Genomic DNA, 21,925 nt, shown 5'->3' with positions numbered 1-21,925 from the left:
CTAGTGCTTCCTTTGTTGCTCGGCTCAGACAAAGCGGAGCCCCCCTGTTCCTTACTCTCATCCTTGGGCTAACACTTGGGGCAGTCTGCGCTGGGGAAGAAGATGGCATAGATTTGGGTAGAATGTGGTCAGGAAGGTGAGCATGGAGCAAAGGGTTCCAGGTGAGATGGGAGGGTCACCAAGACGTGGGAGGGGAGGCAGATTTCCTTGACATTGGCCAAGATGACCAGCTAATCCTCCCTCCAGACTTAGAGCCCCCCCCCCTTATCCTGTGGGAACTGGAACTGCCAAACCTTCCTGAGTGCACCAGTACTTTTCCCTTAAGTCATTAGCCCAAATGTGAAGAAGGACTTAGCAACAAAGGTTTGAAATAAACAAAACCAAGGATATTCAAAGCCAGGCAAAGACATTGTAGAGTCAACAGCACCCGAGTGGGCTTTTATAGTTAGTATGCATTCCCTTAGAAATTGCTAACCAACTTCAGCTGAATTTGCTTGTTGGTCATCTTATATCCGGCTGGTGGTGGCTTTCTGTGGCCAGCTTGCTTGGGTTTGCCTCCACTAAGTATCTCCTTAGGAGGAAGAGACACTGTCAGGATCCAGCAGGGCTACCATGTTGTAAGCTGCCCAGGGTGAGGGGATAGGGGAAGGGGCCCTAGTACCTCACAGCTCATCTTGTCTAGAGGCCTTAACCTGGGGAGCCGACAGTGTGGAGCGGCTCACAATAGAACAGAGCGTCTTCCCACTTCAAACCTCTGGTCCTTTCCTATAAGCAGTTGCTCCCACCAGCAAGTTCATAGGCATGGAGTCTTGCTTTTGAAAAATATGCCCAGAAATGTACTTCTTGTAGGAAATGGAATGAGGCTCTGCAAAGGGAAAGTGGGAGGGGCCCTATACATACAAGACCCTGAACAGTAGTGGCAGCTGGGTAGGTGGAGGTCAAGTTCAGAATGTGAGCTGGAGGTTGAGACAGGCCATTCCCCTTTCAGCTAGGGACAGAGTTTAGCCTTACCGTGTGTGTGTAAAAAAAAAAAAAAAAAAAAAAAAAAAGATTGGTGTGATATAAATGGCAGTTACTGGGGTGTGATACTTGTTTAAAAATAAAGGCAAAAATAAAACGTAAAGTTGTGGTACAAGAAGAGTAAAACCCCACAAACGACTCAGTCAATAGAGTCAAAGGACACGGGGATGGGGGAGGGCTGCCCCATCTCCAGAACTGAGGGAATCTCCCCTGGCAATATCTGTCCCGTGAATGCAACTTGTCCCATCACCACCACCGCTGCTGCCCACTGTCAGACAGCCTCTCAGATTCGTTCTTCTTAGAGTCACCTCCTTCCCTCCTGCTGGCATATAGTTCCCCTGACGAGCCTCACAGTTGTCCCTAGAACTCCTGCAGGTGAGATCAAAATCTGAATTGTGCCCTCTGGGAGCTTGGATGTGAAGACTACATATTCACCCACCCAGCGGAAGACTGGAGACACCACTAGAGTTAAAGGGAATCGGTGCCAAAGTGGAGAGGTCTCGGATAGGTTATTGATGAATAGTGATCACCTGCGTGTTGCGCAACACAGGGAAGTGCGCGCGCCAGCCGCTCCATCCACTGCCCTCAGGCAGGTGGCAATTAGGGCTGGCCAAGACAGTACAGACTCCCAACCAAGCCCTGCAGACCTTCAGAGAGCACTCCGTTGGGTTTCAGGGCGGCGCCAGAGGCGATTCAGCCTAGGGCATTAGAGCCGGGCGGGGCGGGTGGCCGGAGCTCCGCCCTCCTCTGACCCTGGCTTTTCAGCTTTTAACCCGCGCGGGAGGGCGCCGCGGCCACTGGGCTCTGCTGCGGAGGGAGCGAGTGGTCAGTGCAGAGCCGAAGGCGACCGTGTCCAGTCCCAAGGCCGACGCCAGCTCGCAGGCATGGCTCCAGCAGCGGCTTCGGGTGGCAGCACCCTGCCCAGTGGCTTCTCGGTCTTCACCACCTTCCCTGACTTGCTCTTCGTTTGTGAGTTTGTGAGTGATAGCGCGCCTTGCTCTGGGGAAGGGACGGGGTGGGTTGAGTTGTTCGGGCGCTCTGCAGCGCTGTCCCCAGTCACACCAGCAGCATGGAGAGAACCAAACTCGGGAAAGTTTCCCCCATCTCTCGGTGGTCTGTTCCTTTCTAAATTAGCGAACCGATTTCCCAGGCAGGTGCAGAAAAACTGCTTCCTAGAGTTTTGCTCCTATCGGAGCGCAGTTTCCTTACAAGGTCCACCGAGAGTCTGAGTAAACAAACCCAACTAAAGAACCCTTCCATGCTGGCGACAGAGATTTGGAGATCAAGAGTAGCCAGCCTTTTCAGGCCCTTTGACGTTTCTGGGAAGGGAATGCCTCTGTGCCAATTTTGAAAAACAGTGGCTGTCGTTTGTTGGGCTGCGGTCCCCAAGCCCGTGTGAGGGGAGGGAAGAGTTGGGGAAGACAGGTGAATTCTGTCGCCTGCCTTGGCTGACCTTGGGCTGACTCTGCGCCTGGTTGGGTTCTACTATACTAGCCTTACACCCTAGAACCGACCCACTAGCTTCGAGAAACTTCCCTATTGTGAGCTCCGGTGAGGTTTCAGAGCTACTTCAGTTTCTAGTCCCCAGGGTCCTTTAGCACTTACCTGGACAGGAGGGTATTTGTTTAATTCTGTGGGTGTGGAGACATTTCCTGTGCTCCCACCACGTGGAGGTCTTTGTGTGGAGTAATGACTTGGAGGAAAAAAAAAAGTGTAGGTGGTTTTAACAACTGGATCCTGGCTTCTAACTGGATGGTTAGCAAAGGAGGCTGTGGACACCAAGGACAGTAGGCTCCATCATCAAGGGAATGTCACTGAAATTGAGATGAGTATTGAGTTGAACCCAAATGTGGGTGTTTCTAAAGTGATTTCACACCCCAGGCACAATCATGGCCAAGGCTATGGAAGTAACATAAGAAGCCCTGCACACCACTAGCTTACAAATAGGAGCAGCCAATGCCCAGAACTGGGTTAGGCTTGCCAAGGTCATCCAGGTCTTTAGCAAGCCTTCCAGTCTCATAGAGTTCCTTCTATGTTCAGGACTGCTGAGCAAACCCTGGAACAGTGCCAACTTAATGCATTTGACACAGGCATCTGACCCATATGAGAAAGCACCTACTGGGTGCCAGGGTGGGGGTGGGGGGTGGGGGAACATTCTTGTCTTTGACATTTCTTAACCTATGTCTGCCCATTGTTGGGTTTCTAGAAATGAGCAGATGGTATCCAGGACCTGGGAATAAGTCATGGATGGCTCCTCAGATTTTTACAAAGAGGAACTTACAGAGGCCTGATCAAAAGAGAGCAAGATTCCACCTGAGGTGTGATGTGACACAGAGGTTTTTAAGGGGGGGGGGGAATCTTAGTCTCTAGAAACTGCTGTTGGCTCCTTGGAGAACACCATACCAAGTCATGAGATAAAGTGGCAGTTGGTCTTCATGCTTCTTTGTGAAAACTTTGATTGTAGCCACACACACACACACACACACACACACACACACACACGCGCGCGCATGGGCAGGGGAGCTCTGGTGGTCTCAGGTCCACAGCCGCCAAGGGCCCTCTTTTAGTTACTCAGTATGACGGAAAGGTTAGTTCTGAGGCTAGGAACAGGCAGGACAATCGAATCCACAGAGAGGGCAGGAGGACCCCACTGTCCCTGTGAAGAGTCACTTTGTGTAGAAAATCTCAGAGCTATTTGTTTAGTGAAAATGCCCCGCACCAGTGTGCTCTCCGGTCCTGTGTGTGGTAGCGGGGGTCCCTCTTGACCAGAATCCGTCCCTTTGTGTTTTAAGAAATGTGCCCCTTCTACCTCAGCCATTGCTCTTCTGTCTGCCCATCTCCCACATCTGTCACTTTCTCCAGAGACCTTCGATGGCTCACATGCCATCTTTGATTCTTTCTTCCTGGAGAGATTAGGGCTGGCTTTCTGCCTGGGGAAGAAGGGAGAAGGCCGACTCAGTCTGGTAAGTGTTCCTCAGCATAGACCGTGCATATGAAACAGTCTGTGCTTTCACAGAAAGCTGGAAAGCTAGAAGCCCGGAAGAGGCACTGACCAGCTCAGGGGTGTCTTCTTAAACTAGAATATTATAACTCAATGCCTAAAATACAATTATAATGTGGCCAAATGGCTTGAGCAGAACCTTTCTTCCAGGAAAATACAAATGACAATGAACCCATGAAATGATGCTCAGCCGAGGGAGTCATCTAGGAAAGGAGATAATCCCCCCTCCGTGGAACCTAACAGATGTGCCAGAAATGCGGCCATCACCCCCCCCCGCCCTCCCCAAGAGGTGGGTTGTCATCAAGAATAGCTAGAAGTTTATGACAAAACTTCCTGGAGAAGAGTGTGCTAGGAGCCTGGTATGGTGGTTCATACCTATAATCTCAGTCAGGAGCCATGATTCTTGAGGCCAGCCTGGGTTACATAGTCATAGGCTGTCTTTTTAAAAAGAGGTACTCGGAATTCCAAAAGTGGCTGTTAATACACCCCTGCACGCCTCAAACATATGGGGAAGGAGGCAGGGTCAGTCCCTGGTGACAGCAGGGACTTGCTAGGTACATATTTAGGGGTGGAGGCAGGATGAGGGAGCCATCCGGAGTTGGTTTGCAGTATTGACTCCTACATTGAGCTGGGTCTGTTATTTATTAAAATGATGGCTTTTTAATAAGTGAGTCTCAGAATAAAGTAGAACTTTTTATTGTCTGAAAATGACTAGACAGGTCCTAGTTTTTTTGCCTGGCTGAGGACAAAAACAGAGCCTTGATTGGGTCGTGAGAGGATGAAACAGATTTCTGAGTGCATCAAGCAGTCAGCCCACCAGAGCCCAAGAGATGTAGAATCCCAGACCCTGCATTTGCAGGTCCAGGTGGAAACTGAGAAAGAGAGGGAGCCACTTGCCTGGGTTGGGACAACTGTTTTCTTACCCCAAAAGTGTTCTGGAGCAGGTAATTCAACCCACTTGGCAGCTCTCTCTCACCCATCGGGGAATGTAGGGACATCTCAGAGTCACTCCGGAGATGCTGGTTACAACACCACTGCTACATAAAAATAATAAACCCTACACTGACCACTGACTCAGTGGGTGTGGCCATATGTAATCCAGGCCACCTTTTAAGACCTTTTTGAAGAGTGGATAGAAGAATGGATATCTTAGAGGCAGGAGTGAGGTTCCCAGGTGTCCTGAAGTTCTCACAACTCCATGGCATGGACACTCTCTGTTTGAGGGGACATTTCCCTGGTGTCCCTAGGGAGTAGGACAGAAGGAGATGCAAAGACTCCTCCAGGCTATGTGGTGTTGTGTGTCCTGTGTTTCGGGGGTCCTCTCTGAACTCTCCAGAGGGGCGTGCTGCCAAATTCAGCCCCAGCATTCCACTCTTCTCCTCTCCTCTAAAGGCAGAATTATAGAGATCTGGGGAGAGGAGTTCTTGGCTTTGAGAAGTGACTTTTCCAGTTTTTCAAGGACCAGTGGCCTGCTTTGATCAGGAATTGGTAACTCAGAGCCCAGCAGGGTCACAGAGGTATCGTCCCTACCTGAGAGCCTCCAGCCAGTGCAGAGAAGGAGGGCACACAAACTGAAATGCTGGAAGGGGACAGAAAGGTCAGCTCTCAGTGGGGTGTCCCTGCATGTGTCTGCAGGACAGGTAGAGGGACCCTGGAGCTGCCCACCCAAGAATGACTGCACTATGCTTTGACACCAAACCCCATCATTGAAATAAAGGGCTGCTGGGGTGGACACTGGACCAGGAGGCAGCCAGTCCTGAGTTAGAGGAAGCCAGAAGTTGACTCTTGATGAATTAAATACTTTCTGGCAGGAGACTGGTTAAGACCTCTCAGTAGAGCCCTGCTCAGTCTTCCCCCTGAGAACTCACATTGTCTGTCTCTAGGTCTGGCATGACTTGAGACCTGAAGTCCTAGAGGAAGGTGCTAGTAGAATACTCCAGTAACTGTCTCTTCTCCAGTCACTGAATATGAAGCCAGTGGTAAAGGCACCCTAATCCTTGAAGCAAAGCATCACGGGAGAGTGTGGCTGACCCCGTCCCATGGGTTTAGATTAATCCCAAGAATAAGGAACAGACTGGTCCCAGTTGGACACACGATGCTTGTGTCCTTCTGTACGCTGGCAGGAAGGCTCCGTTTCCCACTAGCATCCGGCTAAGCATCAGCAGTGGCCTTTCCCAGGGTTACTGATTCACTCCAGCCTCACAGCCGCAGGCTCTGTGCGATTAATGCTTCACACGTCGGTAGTTTTCTGCCCTTATCTGGGCAAAACAACCCCACAGTGTGGATCACAGGAATACATCAAGGTCCCCAGCCCTGCAGAATGGCAGGAACGCCTCGTTAGAAGTTGTGACAGGTCAATATACTTGGGCAGGGGACAGAACATATGGGACACAGGCAAGAGGAAGGCAGGAAGCAGGACAGGTCCCTCTGAAACTCTTGGCTCAACTTCTAAGGAGGCCCCTGAAGGCCAAAGGAACAGGTTTTAGAGAGTGGGAACTACAGAGAATGGCCAAAGATGACAGCCTTCGCCAGGGTGGACCACAGAAGAGGGCATGCTGGCCCTGGGTGTTGCTCCTTCCTTTGTTCTTCGGGTATTAAACACGAACCTCGTTATTCTTTTCCTGGAAAGGAACAGAGTTTATTTCCATCCATTGTCTTATGGCAGGAGGTACAGACATGAGTTGCCCCCCAAACCATCTCCTCTGTAATCCCCTTCCTGCCAAGAGCCTAACCCAGCTGAGAGCCGACGAGGACCAAGGGACTATTATCCTCTCCCTTGGTACTAACAGTCCCATGGCCATGTCTAAAGCCAATCCCAGCTAGAGGGTTGATTTCATGGTAGACTTAGTAAGACTCTGTGGGTAAATGTCACATTCATTTCTGCTGCTATGATAAAATACCCCCACAAAAAGCAATTTAGGGAAGAAAGGAGTTTATAATCCCAGTTTACAATCCCAGTTACATGTCATCACTGTGGGAAAGTCAAAGCAGGAACTTCAAATTAGCTTGTCCCATTATATCCACAGTAAGAGCAGAGAGAAATGAATACACACATACTCACTTATTTGCCTGCTTGGGCTCAGGCTTAATTTCAGGACACCTTGCCTAGGGTATGGTGCTGCCCACAGTGGGCTAGGTCTTCTCACATTAGTTAACTTAGTTAATAAACCCCACAGACTTGCCAACAGGCAACCCAGTTCCCTTGACACTTTATTCCCAGGTGATTCTAGGTTGTGTCAAGTTGACAACGCTGACCATCACAGTTTCATTAGGAAATTTTGTTGTGGTGCGAAGGCCACTGTGTCTACTTTCATAAACGAAGATGCCATGACATCACCAGGTGGTAAAATCTTATAGAGCTACTCATTTGTATGTGCCTGTCATTGACCACAATGCCATTATGCAATACAAAATATATACACATAACTCTTAAGATTGTATGATATAGTTCAACTCAATAGCTATTAGATATAATTATTATTAATTGGCTAATAATTCAGCCACTGCTCTGGGATCAACTGGTTATCCTGTGCCCACAGAGGATAGTCACCATTTTCTTTGTCTGGTTCAAGCCCTGGCAGGGTAGGATGAAGCTTGAAGACAGGTGGGACTGTGAAGGACACTAATTTGTATCCCCAAGTCACTGTGTCCCGCACAGATGCTTTCTGTGGGGCCTTCCCAGTGGCTCTTTTTCCCCATCAGGATTCAATAACTAAGTTAGCAACTCCCTCCAGCCAGCTTGATGGGCAGCTAAGGAAAAGTGGGTGTGGTGGTAACCCTGTCTTGCCTTTTGTCCCAAAGGCTGGCTGCTGCCCTAGCTGCTCTTGGCGCCTCTCAGCCAGCCTTTGTCAGGATGGGTGGAGACAGCTTCTCTGGGGATTCTAAGCATGACACAGATTGCTGTGTCACCCTACAGGCACGGGAACTGATTCCCAGTGGGAATGGAATTAACCTTTCCCAAGTGCGTGACACTATCTGGACTGTCCGGAAGGGCGCAGGTACAGGGAGGGACACACAGAAGTGTGCTGTCACATTCCTGATCATCTGTCCTGCCCGGCAGAAGTGTGGTGACAAGTCAGGCATAGTACGACCAGGAAGCCTGGCAGGAAGAGAAGGGACCCACCTAGTTCTTGGGTTTCAGGCCATCTAAAACCAGCCACATAGCTCAATGGGGTAGGGGTGTGTGAAAATGCTTCTCTTTCAGGAGTGGCCCTTCAGCCTTACCTCCCTCCATCACCCAGAAGCCTGCCCTAATAGCACCCTTTCTTGGTGCTTAGCTCATGTTCTGCAGGCCTCTGGGGCTTGTCTTGAGACCGTGCCTGAAGACTGGGCATGCTACAAGACTTGTTGAAAGTAGGATTTGTTCTCAGCAATGCTGATAGGAAACGGACAGTGGCCGCTCTTACTTGACTCGAATTTACAGATCACAAGAGGACCCTGACTTTAAAGGCAGATGAAAGGAGAAGCTGGAAGTGGCCACCAAGTCCCAAGAATGCCCTCAGATCTCTAGAAAGCATGCTGGGACTCTGTTGGGGGCTTTTGGATACACACGTGGTTTTTGTGCTCACTGAGTTACTAACTGACTTGCTGATGCCTGTCAATACCCTTTGTTTTCTTGCATTAAAGCCACTCCTTTCTGGTCTAGTGTTTCCACGGATTCTGTCTTTTACAGGTGGCTTGTCAGGTATTTTTTTTACAGAAACTCTGATTCTGTTTATCTTGTTGGGCACAGCCAGGGAGTGTAGGTGTGATACAAAATTTTCCATCCAAATGAGACTATGTGTGTGGAATTCACCGACACTGGTCAGTCAGAGGGAGCCTTCATTCATTCAGGGACCGGCAGCTTACCCCTGGCTGAGAGGAAGCTGTCGGTTAAGTCAGCCATATTTCCCTATGCAGGTGGAATGGGAGAGAGGACTTCCCTAGTACCACAGGGAGAAGGGACTGCAGATCAGAAAAGGGCTTTACCCACTCCCCACCCACCCCGAAAATATCAACTGAGGTCTCGAACTCAGCCAAACAGAACTAAGGTTCTCCAAGCCCTGCTCTTCCCTTCAGATGAAGTAGGACTCTGTCACTGTCCAACCTCCTTAGGAGGGATGGTGGAGCCATAAACTCTCCTGGAGTAAAGAGACCTGGTGGTGAAGGGATTATTTTTTAAAACGTCACTGACATAGGTAAACTGAGGCAGGCCTTTCTCCCTAACACACCCAGTGCACAGACCCAGAAGTCAGACACCCAATGAGCCAGGATTCCCAGACACGGAATCCTCTGACCCCCTCCTCTGTACTCTGCTCGTAGGGGAGGGGTCAGTATAGGGCTGCAGTACAGATTGCTGGCCTCTGCCTGTCCTGAGTGAAGCCTTTGAAACTTCTTTCTGATTACATCATGCTTTGGTTAGCTGCCTGAGTCTGCACTGGAAGACCCAGAACTGTTCTCACAGGAGACAGGACTGCAAGATGGAGGCTGAGATGTTGCGCGTGAGTATGCGTGTGCGTGTGCATGTGTGTGTGTGCGCGCGCGCGCGTGTGTGTGTGTGTGTGTGTGTGTGTGTGTGTGTGTGTGTGTGTGTGTGTGTGCATGCTCAGTTCTAGGGATCCAGATCAGGACCCTTCTCATGCTAGGCAAGCACACTGATGCACCCCATGTCCTGGTGTATTTCTTTGAATAAGGCCAGGCTCCATGGGTGTGCCTGTCACAGTATTGACATGGTCACTCTTGGTGCCTGTTCTGTGCATGAGTGAGCAACTAGGAGAGTGAAGGAAGGCTGACTCATTAGGAGCATAGTTTCTCCCAGCCCAGGAGATGGAGCTGACATCTTGGTGGACTTCCCTGAGTTTGCTTCTACTGTCAGCCTCAACTCTCAGAACAAGAAAGGAGGCCTCAGGTTCCATCCAAGCTTATTTTTTTTGAAGGCAAATCCAAGGAACACTGGGAAAGCTGTGGTGTTTAGTGGTCAAGGGTGTTGCCCTGACCCCTTCCCCCTCTCTCCATAACATTTTTCCAAAACCTCATCCTCTGTGTCCTGTTGACTACTGTGGTGCCGTCTCCCTCCTTGGCAGTAACTCATCTTTAATCTGCCTCTCCACATAAGAACACATTTGTATGCAAGTGTGTGCCCAGGTGTGTGCATGCATGCATACAAACACACATTCACAGATGCACACACACACACACACACACACACACAAACTCATGTGAACATATATTAGGGACAGTTAACACTTGTATACATGCACATTCATATATATATACACATGCATGCACACAAAGAACAAGAATTTCCCGTTCTCTGGCTTACAGAATGAATCTTCAAGCTATACAACCATTTTGACACTATTCAAGTCACTACCACAAGTAAAATTCTAGTCTCTTAGGGTTGCTATTGCTATGATGAAACCCCATGACCAAAAGCAACTTGTGGAAGAAAGGATTTATTTGTCTTACACATCCCAAGTCACTGTTCACTGAGGGAAGCCAAGGCAGGAATTCAACAGGGCAGGAGCCTGGAGGCAGGAGCTGATGTAGAGACCATTGGGAAGTACTGCTTACTGGCTTGCTCCTCATGGCTTATGGCACCCAGGACCACCAGCCCAGGGGTGCCCCCATGTACAATGGGCTAGACCCTCCCCCCATCAATCAATAATGTAAAAACTACCCTATAGGCTTCCCTGTCTACAGCCAGATCCGATGGAGGTATTTTCTCAACTGAGGTTTCCCCCTGTCCGATGACTCTAGCTTGTGTCAAATTGACATAAAACTCACCAGTACACTCAATGTTGACATAACTCTTGGCTACTGAAAGCTTCAGCCTGCACGTGGCCAACAGAGAGATGGGACTGCCGTTCCTGGTGGCCTCAGGACAGCATTCGTGGGTATGGACCTAACAACCCTCCCAGAAGCCTGGGTGTGCCGACTGGCACCTCTCGGCTGATGAGGCCATCTTCTCTATTCCTCCCAGGGGATGAAGGGCAGACTAGTGTTTGATGGACAGCCTGTGTTCTGTGGCCATTTCCTCTACTTCCCAAGAAGTCAACTCACAAGCTCCTGGTCACATTTACCTATAAGGGGGCTGTTGGGAGCCCTGATGCCTGGCTCAAGGGGTTTGCGTGTGGGTGATATACTCTTCGGCTTCTGTCTTGGCATGTTTCCCTGGCAGATTTTCTGCTGTGGGGACTCTGACAGAATATAGCAGTGCTCTCAGGAAACAACCAGAGAATTGGAACAAATCCTTGGTGTTGACCTCAGCCACTCAATCCCCGCAGTGGATGAGCTAGGATGAAGCGCTCTTTCAGCTCCACAAGCAACAGAAACTCCAGATGAATCTCAAGAATGTCCTGGAGAATTCCTTTCTTCTTTGACAAGTGAGCTCATTGTAAGAAAGATAGCCCCATTATATTACGTGGCCATTATATTCCCTTGGGCAGGCACATGTTATACAACTTTCAGAACTTTCAGTTTGGGGCACAGTATGGTATTTTCTTTTTTGATGCTTGCATAGTCTTTTGTTTTGTTTTGTTTTGAGACAAGATCTGATGTATCACAGGCCAGCCTAAAACTACTATGTAACTGAGGATGATCTTGGACTCCTTAGTCCCCTGCCTCCACTCCTGCAGGGCTGAGATGATGGGTGTGTGCCACCAGGCATAGCCCTTTCAGGAGGTGCTGGGGATGGAATCCCAGGCTTCACACATATTAGGCAAACCGTCTACCAGCTACACTATATCCCCAGTTCTCGATGTGACTCCTAGCTCCAGTAATCCTAGACTATAACCAAGCAGACATCCTGTCTGGTCTACATATTAAGACCCTGTCTCAAAACAAAACAAAATAACCATAGGTGATTAATTAGTTAACTCCAGCTCCCTGCAAGATAGCAAGTGAGCAGTTACACATACTGAAATCACAGGCCATTTGAATTGTTGTGTGGTCACAGGTGGGACTGCTTTACTCACAACAGATCTTCACTGATGTCAACTCTCTTCATAAGTATCATTGTCACCATTTCATACACAAAAGGAACAACAGAAAAGCTAAGTAACTTACCCAGGGGGACTGGGTGGACCAGACGGTATGGCAAAGCTATCTATGATCCAAGCTCGGAACTCTAGCTTAAAGTCTAGTCTGTACCCTTGCCCACTCTGGTCTGCTTCCCATAGGTTACTCATAAGACTGAGCAGGAGGCCAGAGAGTTGGCCCAAAGGCTAACGTGCTTACCATTTAAGCCTAACCACTTCGGTTCAACCTTCAGAACCCATGGTGGAAGAAGAGAACCAACTCTCAAAAGTTTCCCTCTGACTGTCAAATGTGCAGTCACACATAAATAGTAATAAAGAAAGATAAAACAGTGGGAATCTTCCTGGGGCTCCTATGAAAGCTCCCCCAGAAACTATCTATCTCCTGAGGAAACTATTTTTCACAAAGATCATTCAGTTGAGTGAGTTATGGATAAGAACCATTTTTTAAACCTTTGAAAACATTTTTATTGCATTTGAACCATCCCTACAGCTCTGTCCAGCACCCGATGCCAGGCAGTTTCCAGCCCATCAATCATTCCTGCCCCAGGCACAGCCCGCCACTCAGCCAGTGAGGCTGTGTCTTGGCGTTAGAGGACAACCAGCAACAAGCTGAACTCATGCACAAAGCAAGACAGGGATGGACGCTCGAAGACAAAAAACAGTTTCTCGTGATATTTTTGCATCACAAGGCTGGACAGGACCAACAGTGGAGTTCTCTTTGGCTCTGCTGGGGACCCTGCAGGAGCGGAGTCAGTGTCTGCTGTCTTTTTGCTTTGTCAGGGACATGCAGACTATCACCTGGAGCCCCGTGTTATGAAAACATGCTCCCAGCCTTTGGCAAGGAGCCTGGATCCTCTGTTTCTTGTCCCACCGTCTGCCTCTTTCCAGTTAATTCTGACCCTGGGCCTGGGCCTGAATGTTGTTGTTTGTTTTTTAAAGGTGTTCTAGATAATTTGATGCCTAGTCAGGGATTAGGACCCTAGAGCATCAATCCAGGTTCTACCCCTACTTTCTAGCTTGGAGCACTGGGGCCCAGAGGGTCTGGTCAATCCATGTAGCTCCCAGAACAGCAACTCGGAGAGCTTTATTTGAGATCACTGTTGGCAGCTACTGTGCTGTCTCTGGTATGATGGAATAGAAATGGGGGCACGGAAGCCAGGCTTTAGGATGAACAGACCCCAGGGTCCCACCCCCACCTGGTTGTAGAATGCTTACTTTTTTACAGTTATGTCTGTGTGTTTGGAGCCTGGGAGCTGAAAGACACCTAGAGTTCTCATTACAGAAAGAAATGGTTTTGAACCCTCACCTATCCCCACGCACTTGACAAATATTTGGCCAGTGGGGTCCTGAAGCCAGGCCTGAGAGGACTGCTCACTGCCCAGAAGTGCCTTATCTCCTGGGCGTGTGTGTCCTGCTTGCTCTCTCTGTTTGCCCTCTGGACAACCTGAAGGTGGAGTGGGATGCAAACAGGCTTTGGCCCCCGTGATTCATGCTAAATATCGGCTCTCCATGGCTCACCCTTCCTCCAGCCCGGCTTTTGCTACCTGCTGTTCTCTCATCGTGCCTCACCCACTGGAGCCCTGAAACCTGCTCCAGCATCCTCTTCAGGGTACAGTCTCTATCCTCCTACTGGACAAGTAGGCCCTGGCCCCATGCCTACCTTAACCAGCTAAAGCCACCTCTGCCTCTAAGGCCCTATGTTCCAGGCCAGCCACCTCACCCACTCAGGGCCAGCTATTACCCTTCATTTAGGGCAGAAAAAAAAAAGTAGTCTAAACTACGTCCAGTTCAGATGCAGGGTTTTTTTCCCCCAAAATATTTCATTGTAATTTTTGAGACAGGGACTCAAGTCTGTAGTTCAGCCTCTAATTCATAAGAATTCCTCGGCTTCCTGGGGGTTCGGGTATCCACCACCATGCCTGGCTTTTCCAAACACTTTTACAATCTGCATTTGGTTAAATCCGCAGATGTGGAAGCCTTCCTGCCCCACAGCTGCTGCAGCTGTCAAGGGGGAGCTTCTGTACTGGAACTGACAGGAGCAAAGGGCTGCTCTTCAAACAGGAAAATCGCCGGTGAAGTCATGTTTTCTAAATGCCATCTGGGAATAACTCTCTCTCCCCAGCTCTGTTCCCCACATCCTCCTGCCTTCTAAGTGGGGCTGTGAGCCTTCTTAGCCACTTCCCCCACGTTGCCTCCGATGTTACATAGATACCGTCCCCACTCCCATCCCTGTCTGCTCCATCTTTCGTTCTCTTTTCTGCTCCCCACCTATTAAGGCAGGCAGTAGTGGGCATAGGGAAGACCTATTGTCAGACAGGAGGGCAAAAGTCAGGGCTGGCAATGATGTTGTCAAAGTTACCAGTTCCCAGTCCGAGGTGTAACACAAACAGGAAACTGATGGAAGAGTGTCCCTAGGTGTTAGGTAAATCCTTGTGATGTTTGATGAGTTCCCAGATGCACACCATCTTCACAGCCAGCTCATCCTAGGTGCCAGTGGCTCTGTGGCTCTGACACCTCACAAGGGACCCGTGGGAACTGTGATAATGCAGTTGTTTCCCAGGGATCTCCCTGGAAGAGAAGTAGTCACTTTGGAGTCATTATGCTAAATATAATGATAGGTGGCTACTGATTGTAGAGTTTTGAGTTTATGAAAGTTATCTAAAGGTGGCTATGGTGCATCAATCTATTTAACACCATTGAAGTGTAGATCTTCAGCACACGAGTTGTACCATGTGTGAGTTGCATCTCATTAACAATGTTATAAAGAGAACGGGGCATGATAGCTCAGGTCCCTAATCCCACCTTCCAGGGGGTGGGTGGAGACAGGATGATTGACATGAGTTAGAGATGAACCAAAGTTACATGGTTCCAGGCTAGCCTGGGCTAGAATGAGAGACACTGTCTCAAAATCTGAACGGAAAGAAAGAAGGCAGACAGAGAGAGCTGTACCTCACTGTGAAACCTGCTGCTGTTTATACTGGTTAACAGGTGGAGGGGACACCTAATTTTTAAAAGTGCCAGTTTGCTATGTGGCACACTCAGAGGCAGGTCCTGAGGACTGTCAGGGGCTGGAGGCTGGACCTAGGTACAAGGTAGGCTTTGCTCTCTGACCAATTGTGTACAAGGGTTATGACTGGACTCTAGGAATCTCTTTCTCCTGTCTCTCTCTGTCTCTCTCTGTCTCTCTCTGTCTCTCTCTCTCTCTCTCTGTGTGTGTGTGTGTGTGTGTGTGTGTGTGTGTGTGTGTGTGTAAGGCAGGGGATGGGGTGGGGTGGAGAGGGAGCCAGCGTAGTCCCCAGCAGAGTTAGGAAAGCACTGACTCATGCAGCCTGAATCAGCCAGGCATTCGCCAGAATCTCAGAACCTTCTCCGTGCTGGCATCTAGGAAGACCTTGGCCAACCCTGTGTTATCTCACTCTGGCTTGCTTGCTGCCCCGCCTTCGACTTCCGCTCACAATTCCTGTGTGTGTCCCCATAGCGGAGAACAGAGTGGAAAGGGGCGATATAAGGGACATAGAGTACAAGCCATACTTCTGCAGACCAGGAACTGAAAGCCGTTTCGAAGTCTGACATTTGCAGGTGCTCATGCACACTAGCTTAACTTACACAGTTTACACTTTGTCCTAAAAGCAATGCTATAGCCACAGTAAACAGAAAACAGTCATCACCCAGTCCACCTTTGCTGGCTGTGCTCTGAGAGTTGTGAATGTCTTGATCTACTCAGCCCTTTGGCAAGGGTTGGGAGAGTGGATTGAACTGAATGAGACTTCTTCTGTGGCACTCTGTGTCCTTCAAGGTCAAGCTTATCAGTTACCCATAAGCCCTTCTGGCCCACAGAATCCCACATAGCTTCTATAGAGCCATGCTCTCACACATACGGGCAACCTAAGCTGCTCCTGTGAAGGTTTTCTTCACAAGTCACTCTAGTTTAGTCCAGTCATTCAACCAGCATGGTTGGGAGGATGCTTATCTGGAAGATGGCTGGCTGGGAGATGTGGTGGATGGATTCTCCTGGCATCCCCACCCAGGGAAAACAGCTTCTGTGACCAAGGCAAACTTCACTCCCAAAACTTCCTGATCAGTCAAAGCGCCTTTTACCTCTTGCCAAATGCCCTTATGTTGGGACCAAGGGCGTCAGAGACATAAGGATTACCTTGATGCATGCAGACAAATAGCTTGACTTAAATTGGCCCTGGATAAGGTGACCAGACCAAGGGCACGTAGGAGAGAAATATCCCACACTAACGGACCGGATGGACAGACCTGACTGACCATCTCTTTTCTCCATACCGTACTCCGATGCCTCCTAAAAGCAGGTCCCATTCTACCCTCAACACAAGGTTGGGAGCACTGCCTGCCCTCGGCCCCAGATGCTCAGGAGGATGTGGCCTGCCTGCTCTGGCACGCTGCTCTCCAGGCTGGTCCTTATCTGCATGGGACAGAGAGACAAGGCTTGAGCAGAAGAGGGTCAGAGAGAAGTGGAGACAATCCGGAGGCGGCTCACGTGGCTAGGCCATCCCGCTGGCTTCCTGGGGGGGCTCTTTTGTTCCCCTCTGAGAATGGGAACTCCCCAACCCTGGGGATATCAATGGAGATCTCTTTTGGCTATCCCTGAGGTGTGGTCCTCTCAAACACAAAGCCAACCTGTGACCCATCCACTCCAATTTCAACACCAACAGCCAGAGAACTTCCTACACTTGAGCATCTAAGACTCTGAGTCTGAGAAAAAAAATGCTAATAATATAGTGTAGCAAGTAAGTTTATCTATCAATAACCTTAAAAAAAAAATCTCTTAATTGCTACAATTTTTTTTTCTGTTGCTGGGGTTTGAACACAGGGTCTTTCAGTGACTAGACAACTGACTTCTACCACCATCTACATGTCCAGCCCTTGATATTTTGATACAGGATCTCACTATATAGCTTAGGCTGGCTTAGAAATCACTGCTTAACCCTGAACTTGCCATCCTCCTACCTCTACCTCTAGCACTGGCATGTACTGTCACCCCCAGCTGGCTGCTTACTGCTTTATAATATAAGGAATATTTTAATAACAAGGCAACCGAGAAGAACAGACACTCAGAAGAAAGGGTAGGCATTAGAATGCTAATACTAAATACTATAAGCTCTAGCAATGCACTCACATGCCTCCCTTACACCATTTGACAAACTTGTCCCTTCGTTGCCCATAACACTGTTGCTGGAGCTGACGGAGTTAATGTTTATGAGGCTTTTAATACTATGTCCAGGTGTGATACAATGTTTATTAGATAAAATAAATGAAGATCATACTTAAGAAATGAGACAAAGTAAGACAAAGGCAATGGCAAAAGGTGCGCCTGGAGTTCTAGCCTGTGGCATTGGAGGATAAAAGAGATGTTTTGGCTGAGGCTCGTGACCACCCTCTTTGTGTATCTTCTTTCTGTGTATCTGCAACCCCAGAGTCCCTGAGCTCCTGCTATGGCTCAGAGCTGGGGTTTGAGCCCCCTGGTGACCTGTGCTTTGCCCTGTCCCAATACCCCCCCCTCTCTCTGTCTCCTCCCTGCAGATCTTTGGAGGCCTGGTGTGGATCCTGATTGCCTCCTCTCTGGTACCCTTGCCCCTGGCCCAGGGCTGGGTGATGTTTGTGTCTGTGTTCTGCTTTGTGGCCACCACTTCCCTGATGGTCTTGTACATAATTGGTACTCACGGCGGTGAGACTTCCTGGATCACACTGGTGAGTGCTGGCCCAGGGAACTTGTGTATGGGGAGGGGGGGGGCAATGCTGGAACCCCATCACTAGAAGACTACTTTTCCAAACCAGAATTGTGGCTTCCCTGGAAACATTTTCTTTTCAGCACAATCCAAAGCTGAGTTGGCCTGGCCTTGGTTCAGTTTCTTCATAGCAGTAAGGGCTTCCCGCATTAAGGAGGTCAGAGTGGAGAGGCAGGATCAGTACACTTACTGCAGAATCTCATGGGGTGCTTGGCTTTCTTATCTGCTCTAGCCTTTTCCAGCAGAACCAGTACCCCAACCCACATGCACCTGACAGCTCTCAGGTACTCCCACCATCCAGGAGGGCTACTGTCTTGGGGAACAGAGTCCTGAAGGCTGGACCTAAGCTGATGGCTCCCTAGTGACCAGACCACGTCTTCTGCCTGGCTTTGGTGGTGACTACCATTCTAAGCACGCTTTCCAGAAGACTCGGGCACCAAAATGGCCTGTGTTCTTTCTTTTGTAGTAAGTTCTGCTTTGAGGCCCTGGAGACAGGCCTCAAAAAAATCCAAGGGGGACTTGCTTATTATTACCTAAGGAGGGTCGGGTCACTTGGCTAGCTAGGCAGGTTCCTCCCGGTGGCCTTCCTACTTGCACTTTTGAAATCACTTCCAAATTACAACCACACAGAACATTGTCGCAGTTCCCTTTTGCTTTGAAACATACCAGGTGCCAAAATAAATAAATAAGACCAACACAACAAAGTGGAAGCAACAGAAATGGCCCGGGCTTCTCTGTCCCTGGACAAAGAGCCCACACCCAAGTCAGGACTGTAAGCATGTGCAGTTGATCTTGGGGTCCAGAACCAGTTTTTATTTCTTCCCATAATCCAGTATTTGTTATGGTTCTTGTTGCTATGGAAAAATACCTGACTAAAGAGCAGTTTACAGAAGGGTTCGTGTGGCTCATGGTTTATGGGTATAGTCGTGGTGGGGAAAGGCTAGCTGCAGAAGAGGTGAGGCGCTAATCTCATCAGTCAGTAATCAGAAAGCAGAAGGCTGAGTGTTTGTGTTCAGCTGGCTCTCTCTTCCTTGTTCAGTCTGGGACTCCAGGCCGTGGGATGGTGCCATTCACATTCGGGGTGAGTCATCGGTCCTCAGTTAAGCCTCTGTAGAAACAACCTCAAAGACACACCCGGAGGTGTCTCTCAGAGAAGTTTCTAATCCTGTCAAGTTAATAAGGAAGAACAATCAGCTCATGCTCCAAACTCTCCCTCTGTAATACCTCAGAGAAAACAGCATCCTCCTCCACCAAAGGGCTCACTGTGGGATCTGCCCAGGGAGAGAAAACTCAGCCAACAGCCATCAAGCTGGCCGACTTAGGGGTTATGGGTGTGATTCAAAGGCAGTGGCCAGGGACAAAGATGGGAGCAGGTAATTCGAGGGCTTTGTTTCCATGTCTGGGTTGGAGTATCTCTTCTTCCTCGTCTCTGACACAACCCTTTTCACCCACAGGATGCAGCCTACCACTGTGTGGCTGCCCTATTTTACCTCAGTGCCTCAGTTCTGGAAGCCCTGGCCACCATCACAATGTTCGATGGCTTTACCTACAAGCATTACCATGAAAACATCGCCGCAGTGGTAAGTTCGCTGTAGCCCGCACATCTGGTTCACAGAGCAAGCGGCTCTCACTGCCTGCTGCAGATGCTCCAAGTGGAAGGTCACCCAACCTAGTGAAGTCAAGCCTTCCCCTCAGTTATGAAGCAATGAAGCCACTCTGAAGGGAAGAGATGAGCCATAACTTCCCTGGATGTCTTCTCGGGGATGCGTGGTTCAAGGTTCAGTGCTAGACTGGCTGTGCATGGTAGGACATCTGAGGAGTGATGGCCACTAAGGACCCAACAAGTGTTCTTATCTGACCCTTACAGAAATTCTGAAAGGGCAGTGGAGTTGTTACACTCATGTCACAGATGGAGAGGATTTGTTTCCAGGATAAGCAAGTGTCAAAGCCAGGGTCTTGACCACCTATGCAGGCTTTTGGTATCAGTTTCAAGCAGTGAGTTTGGCCACTTGGGCCTCATACCCTCCTTGAGTATTGTCCATAGAGACATTCAGTCAAGACAAGGGACAATGAGGACAGGATGGGTTTTCTTTCTAATGGACTCGAGCCGAATGACAAGGAGTAAGAGGCTGTTATTTCAGAAAGGTGTTTATCTGAGTGGTCAGTACTCTTAGAGCAATGTATTGGCGTGCTTAACTCAGAATCATCAATATTTCTAATTGTGGGTGGCATATCAAAAACGAGGAACAAAAGTTAGAAATGGTGCTTCTCCAGTTTCTAGAAATTGAGCTGTGCATCATGCCAACCTCAAAGGAGAACAAGCTGACAGATTCCAAGATGCCTGCACTTGTGTCATTTGCCCGGAGTGTGGAGCAGAGGTTGGGTGCAGTCCACAGAGATGGATGTTGGGAAACATGTCTCTTGCTGGATCTAGAGGGAAAGTCTGGGGAGAAATTCCCTCCAAGCATCATCCTTATGGGACACTATGCAACCCTAGAGAAGTTACATGTCCCCTTAAGCAACTTGCATGAGCCTGGCTGCCTTGAGGATCTTGTCACTACCCTCTTCGGTTGCCCTATGTCGTGGAACACTTCCCAACATGGAGTTTCCAAAGAGCAGCACAGCCAGGCAGCATCTAGCTTGTGCCTTCCTCCCTGAGGTTGGTGACCCCTCCTCTCTGCAACCATCTGTAAAGATAGTTTCATCTACCATTAAAGGAGCACGTCAGACCTCCTTGAGTTCAGAGAAATCTAAGCATTTGACAACAGTTCCCCTAAAAGTCTTCAGGACAGCAGTGTGATGTAGATTGGATGTGACAGGACAATCTAGGTAGGTTGAATTAAAACCCCCACCTACTGAACAGGTTGAACACTCTCTGGCTCTATTGCATCTCAAGTTTTTATCGACATGCGTCCTACGACTCAGTCAAGTATACAGGTTCAAGCCGTTGTATTGATGATTTTTCAGAAGATGAATTCTCCTATAACTAAGAAATAAGATTCATGGAGCTGGAGAGGTGGCTCAGCAGTTGAGAAAGAATATTGCTCTCACAGGGTTCCACTTCCAGCATGGACATTCGGTGGGTCACAACTGCCCCTAACCCCAGGTCCAGGGGATCCAGCATCCTCTTCTGGCTTCCATGGACACTTGCACTCACTTGCACACACCCATCTACAAAAACACAGATGTTTTACCTTTACTTTCAATAAACTATTTTTTTTAAGAACTAGGATATAGGCCTTGAGGAGTATGTCAGTGGTAGAGCATTTGTCTGGAATGTTCAAGGCCTTGGGTTCAATCCCCAGAACTACCACTACTACACACACACACACACACACACACACACACACAGAGAGAGAGAGAGAGAGAGAGAGAGAGAGAGAGAGAGAGAGAGAGAGAGAGAGAGACCCAATTCAGTTTTGCCTGCCTCTTGGACTGGAATTATGCAAGGTTTACTCTTTTATGCCTGCCCCACCCCCTCTCTCTCCCTTAAGTTATCCATGCGGTTGGATGGAAATTGTTTATTACATTGCTGTATAGTCCTCCATTGTAGACCTTTCACAACACCTACTCATCCACTCCAGAGCTGATTCTGTCCTTATGTTCTCTTTTGGGGCTTGGATATATACATGCACGTACCCAGCCAAAGTCAGGTGTGCTAGAGTCAAAACCAGAGGTTCTCAGTTGTCAGGTGCACTGGACTAGAACCAATAAAGTGACGTTTGAGCCAGGTTCAAAATAGAGCTACTTCCATTCAGTCTCCTCTGGATTGTTCCGTGGAGAATTGACACCTGATCTTGGAGCCTCCTCTATACCAGCCAGCCTGCCTCATGTTCCCCTCTCTGATCCTAACTTGGATGTTTCTGAAGCCCAGCTTTTTCACCCTGATCTTTGGTGGCAGTGAGTGGAACTTCTTTGCCAGAAAACCCTCTGGGGTTGTCAGAAGTTGACAAAAGGTGATTTCTCACTGTGGTGGGCAGTCATAGCAGAAGTTCACAGGAAAGGGTTTCTAAAGGTCAAAATGTCTCAACAGCTGGGCGTGGTGGCGCACGCCTTTGATCCCAGCACTCAGGAGGCAGAGGCAGGCAGATTTCTGAGTTCAAGGCCAGCCTGGTCTACAAAGTGAGTTCCAG

General features: G+C 49.0%; 1 protein-coding gene across 1 annotated transcript in view; it reads left to right on the top strand.

Annotated features, from left to right (window-relative positions):
- The first annotated feature begins 1,347 nt into the window (after positions 1–1,347).
- Positions 1,348–21,925, top strand: part of Mal (mal, T cell differentiation protein) — a 24,322-nt gene continuing 3,744 nt past the window's right edge. Inside the window, exons 1-3 of the mRNA XM_021194341.1 lie at positions 1,348–1,997; positions 17,587–17,754; positions 19,247–19,372. Coding sequence (XP_021050000.1) covers positions 1,905–1,997; positions 17,587–17,754; positions 19,247–19,372 — 387 coding nt within the window. The 5' untranslated portion in view covers positions 1,348–1,904. The remainder of the gene's footprint in view (positions 1,998–17,586; positions 17,755–19,246; positions 19,373–21,925) is intronic.

The sequence above is a fragment of the Mus pahari genome, chromosome 3 (genome assembly GCF_900095145.1).
Source record: "Mus pahari chromosome 3, PAHARI_EIJ_v1.1, whole genome shotgun sequence".
NCBI lineage: Eukaryota > Metazoa > Chordata > Mammalia > Rodentia > Muridae > Mus > Mus pahari.
The sequence above is the reverse complement of the archived record's forward strand: the minus strand, read 5'-3'. Positions and strand labels throughout refer to the sequence as shown.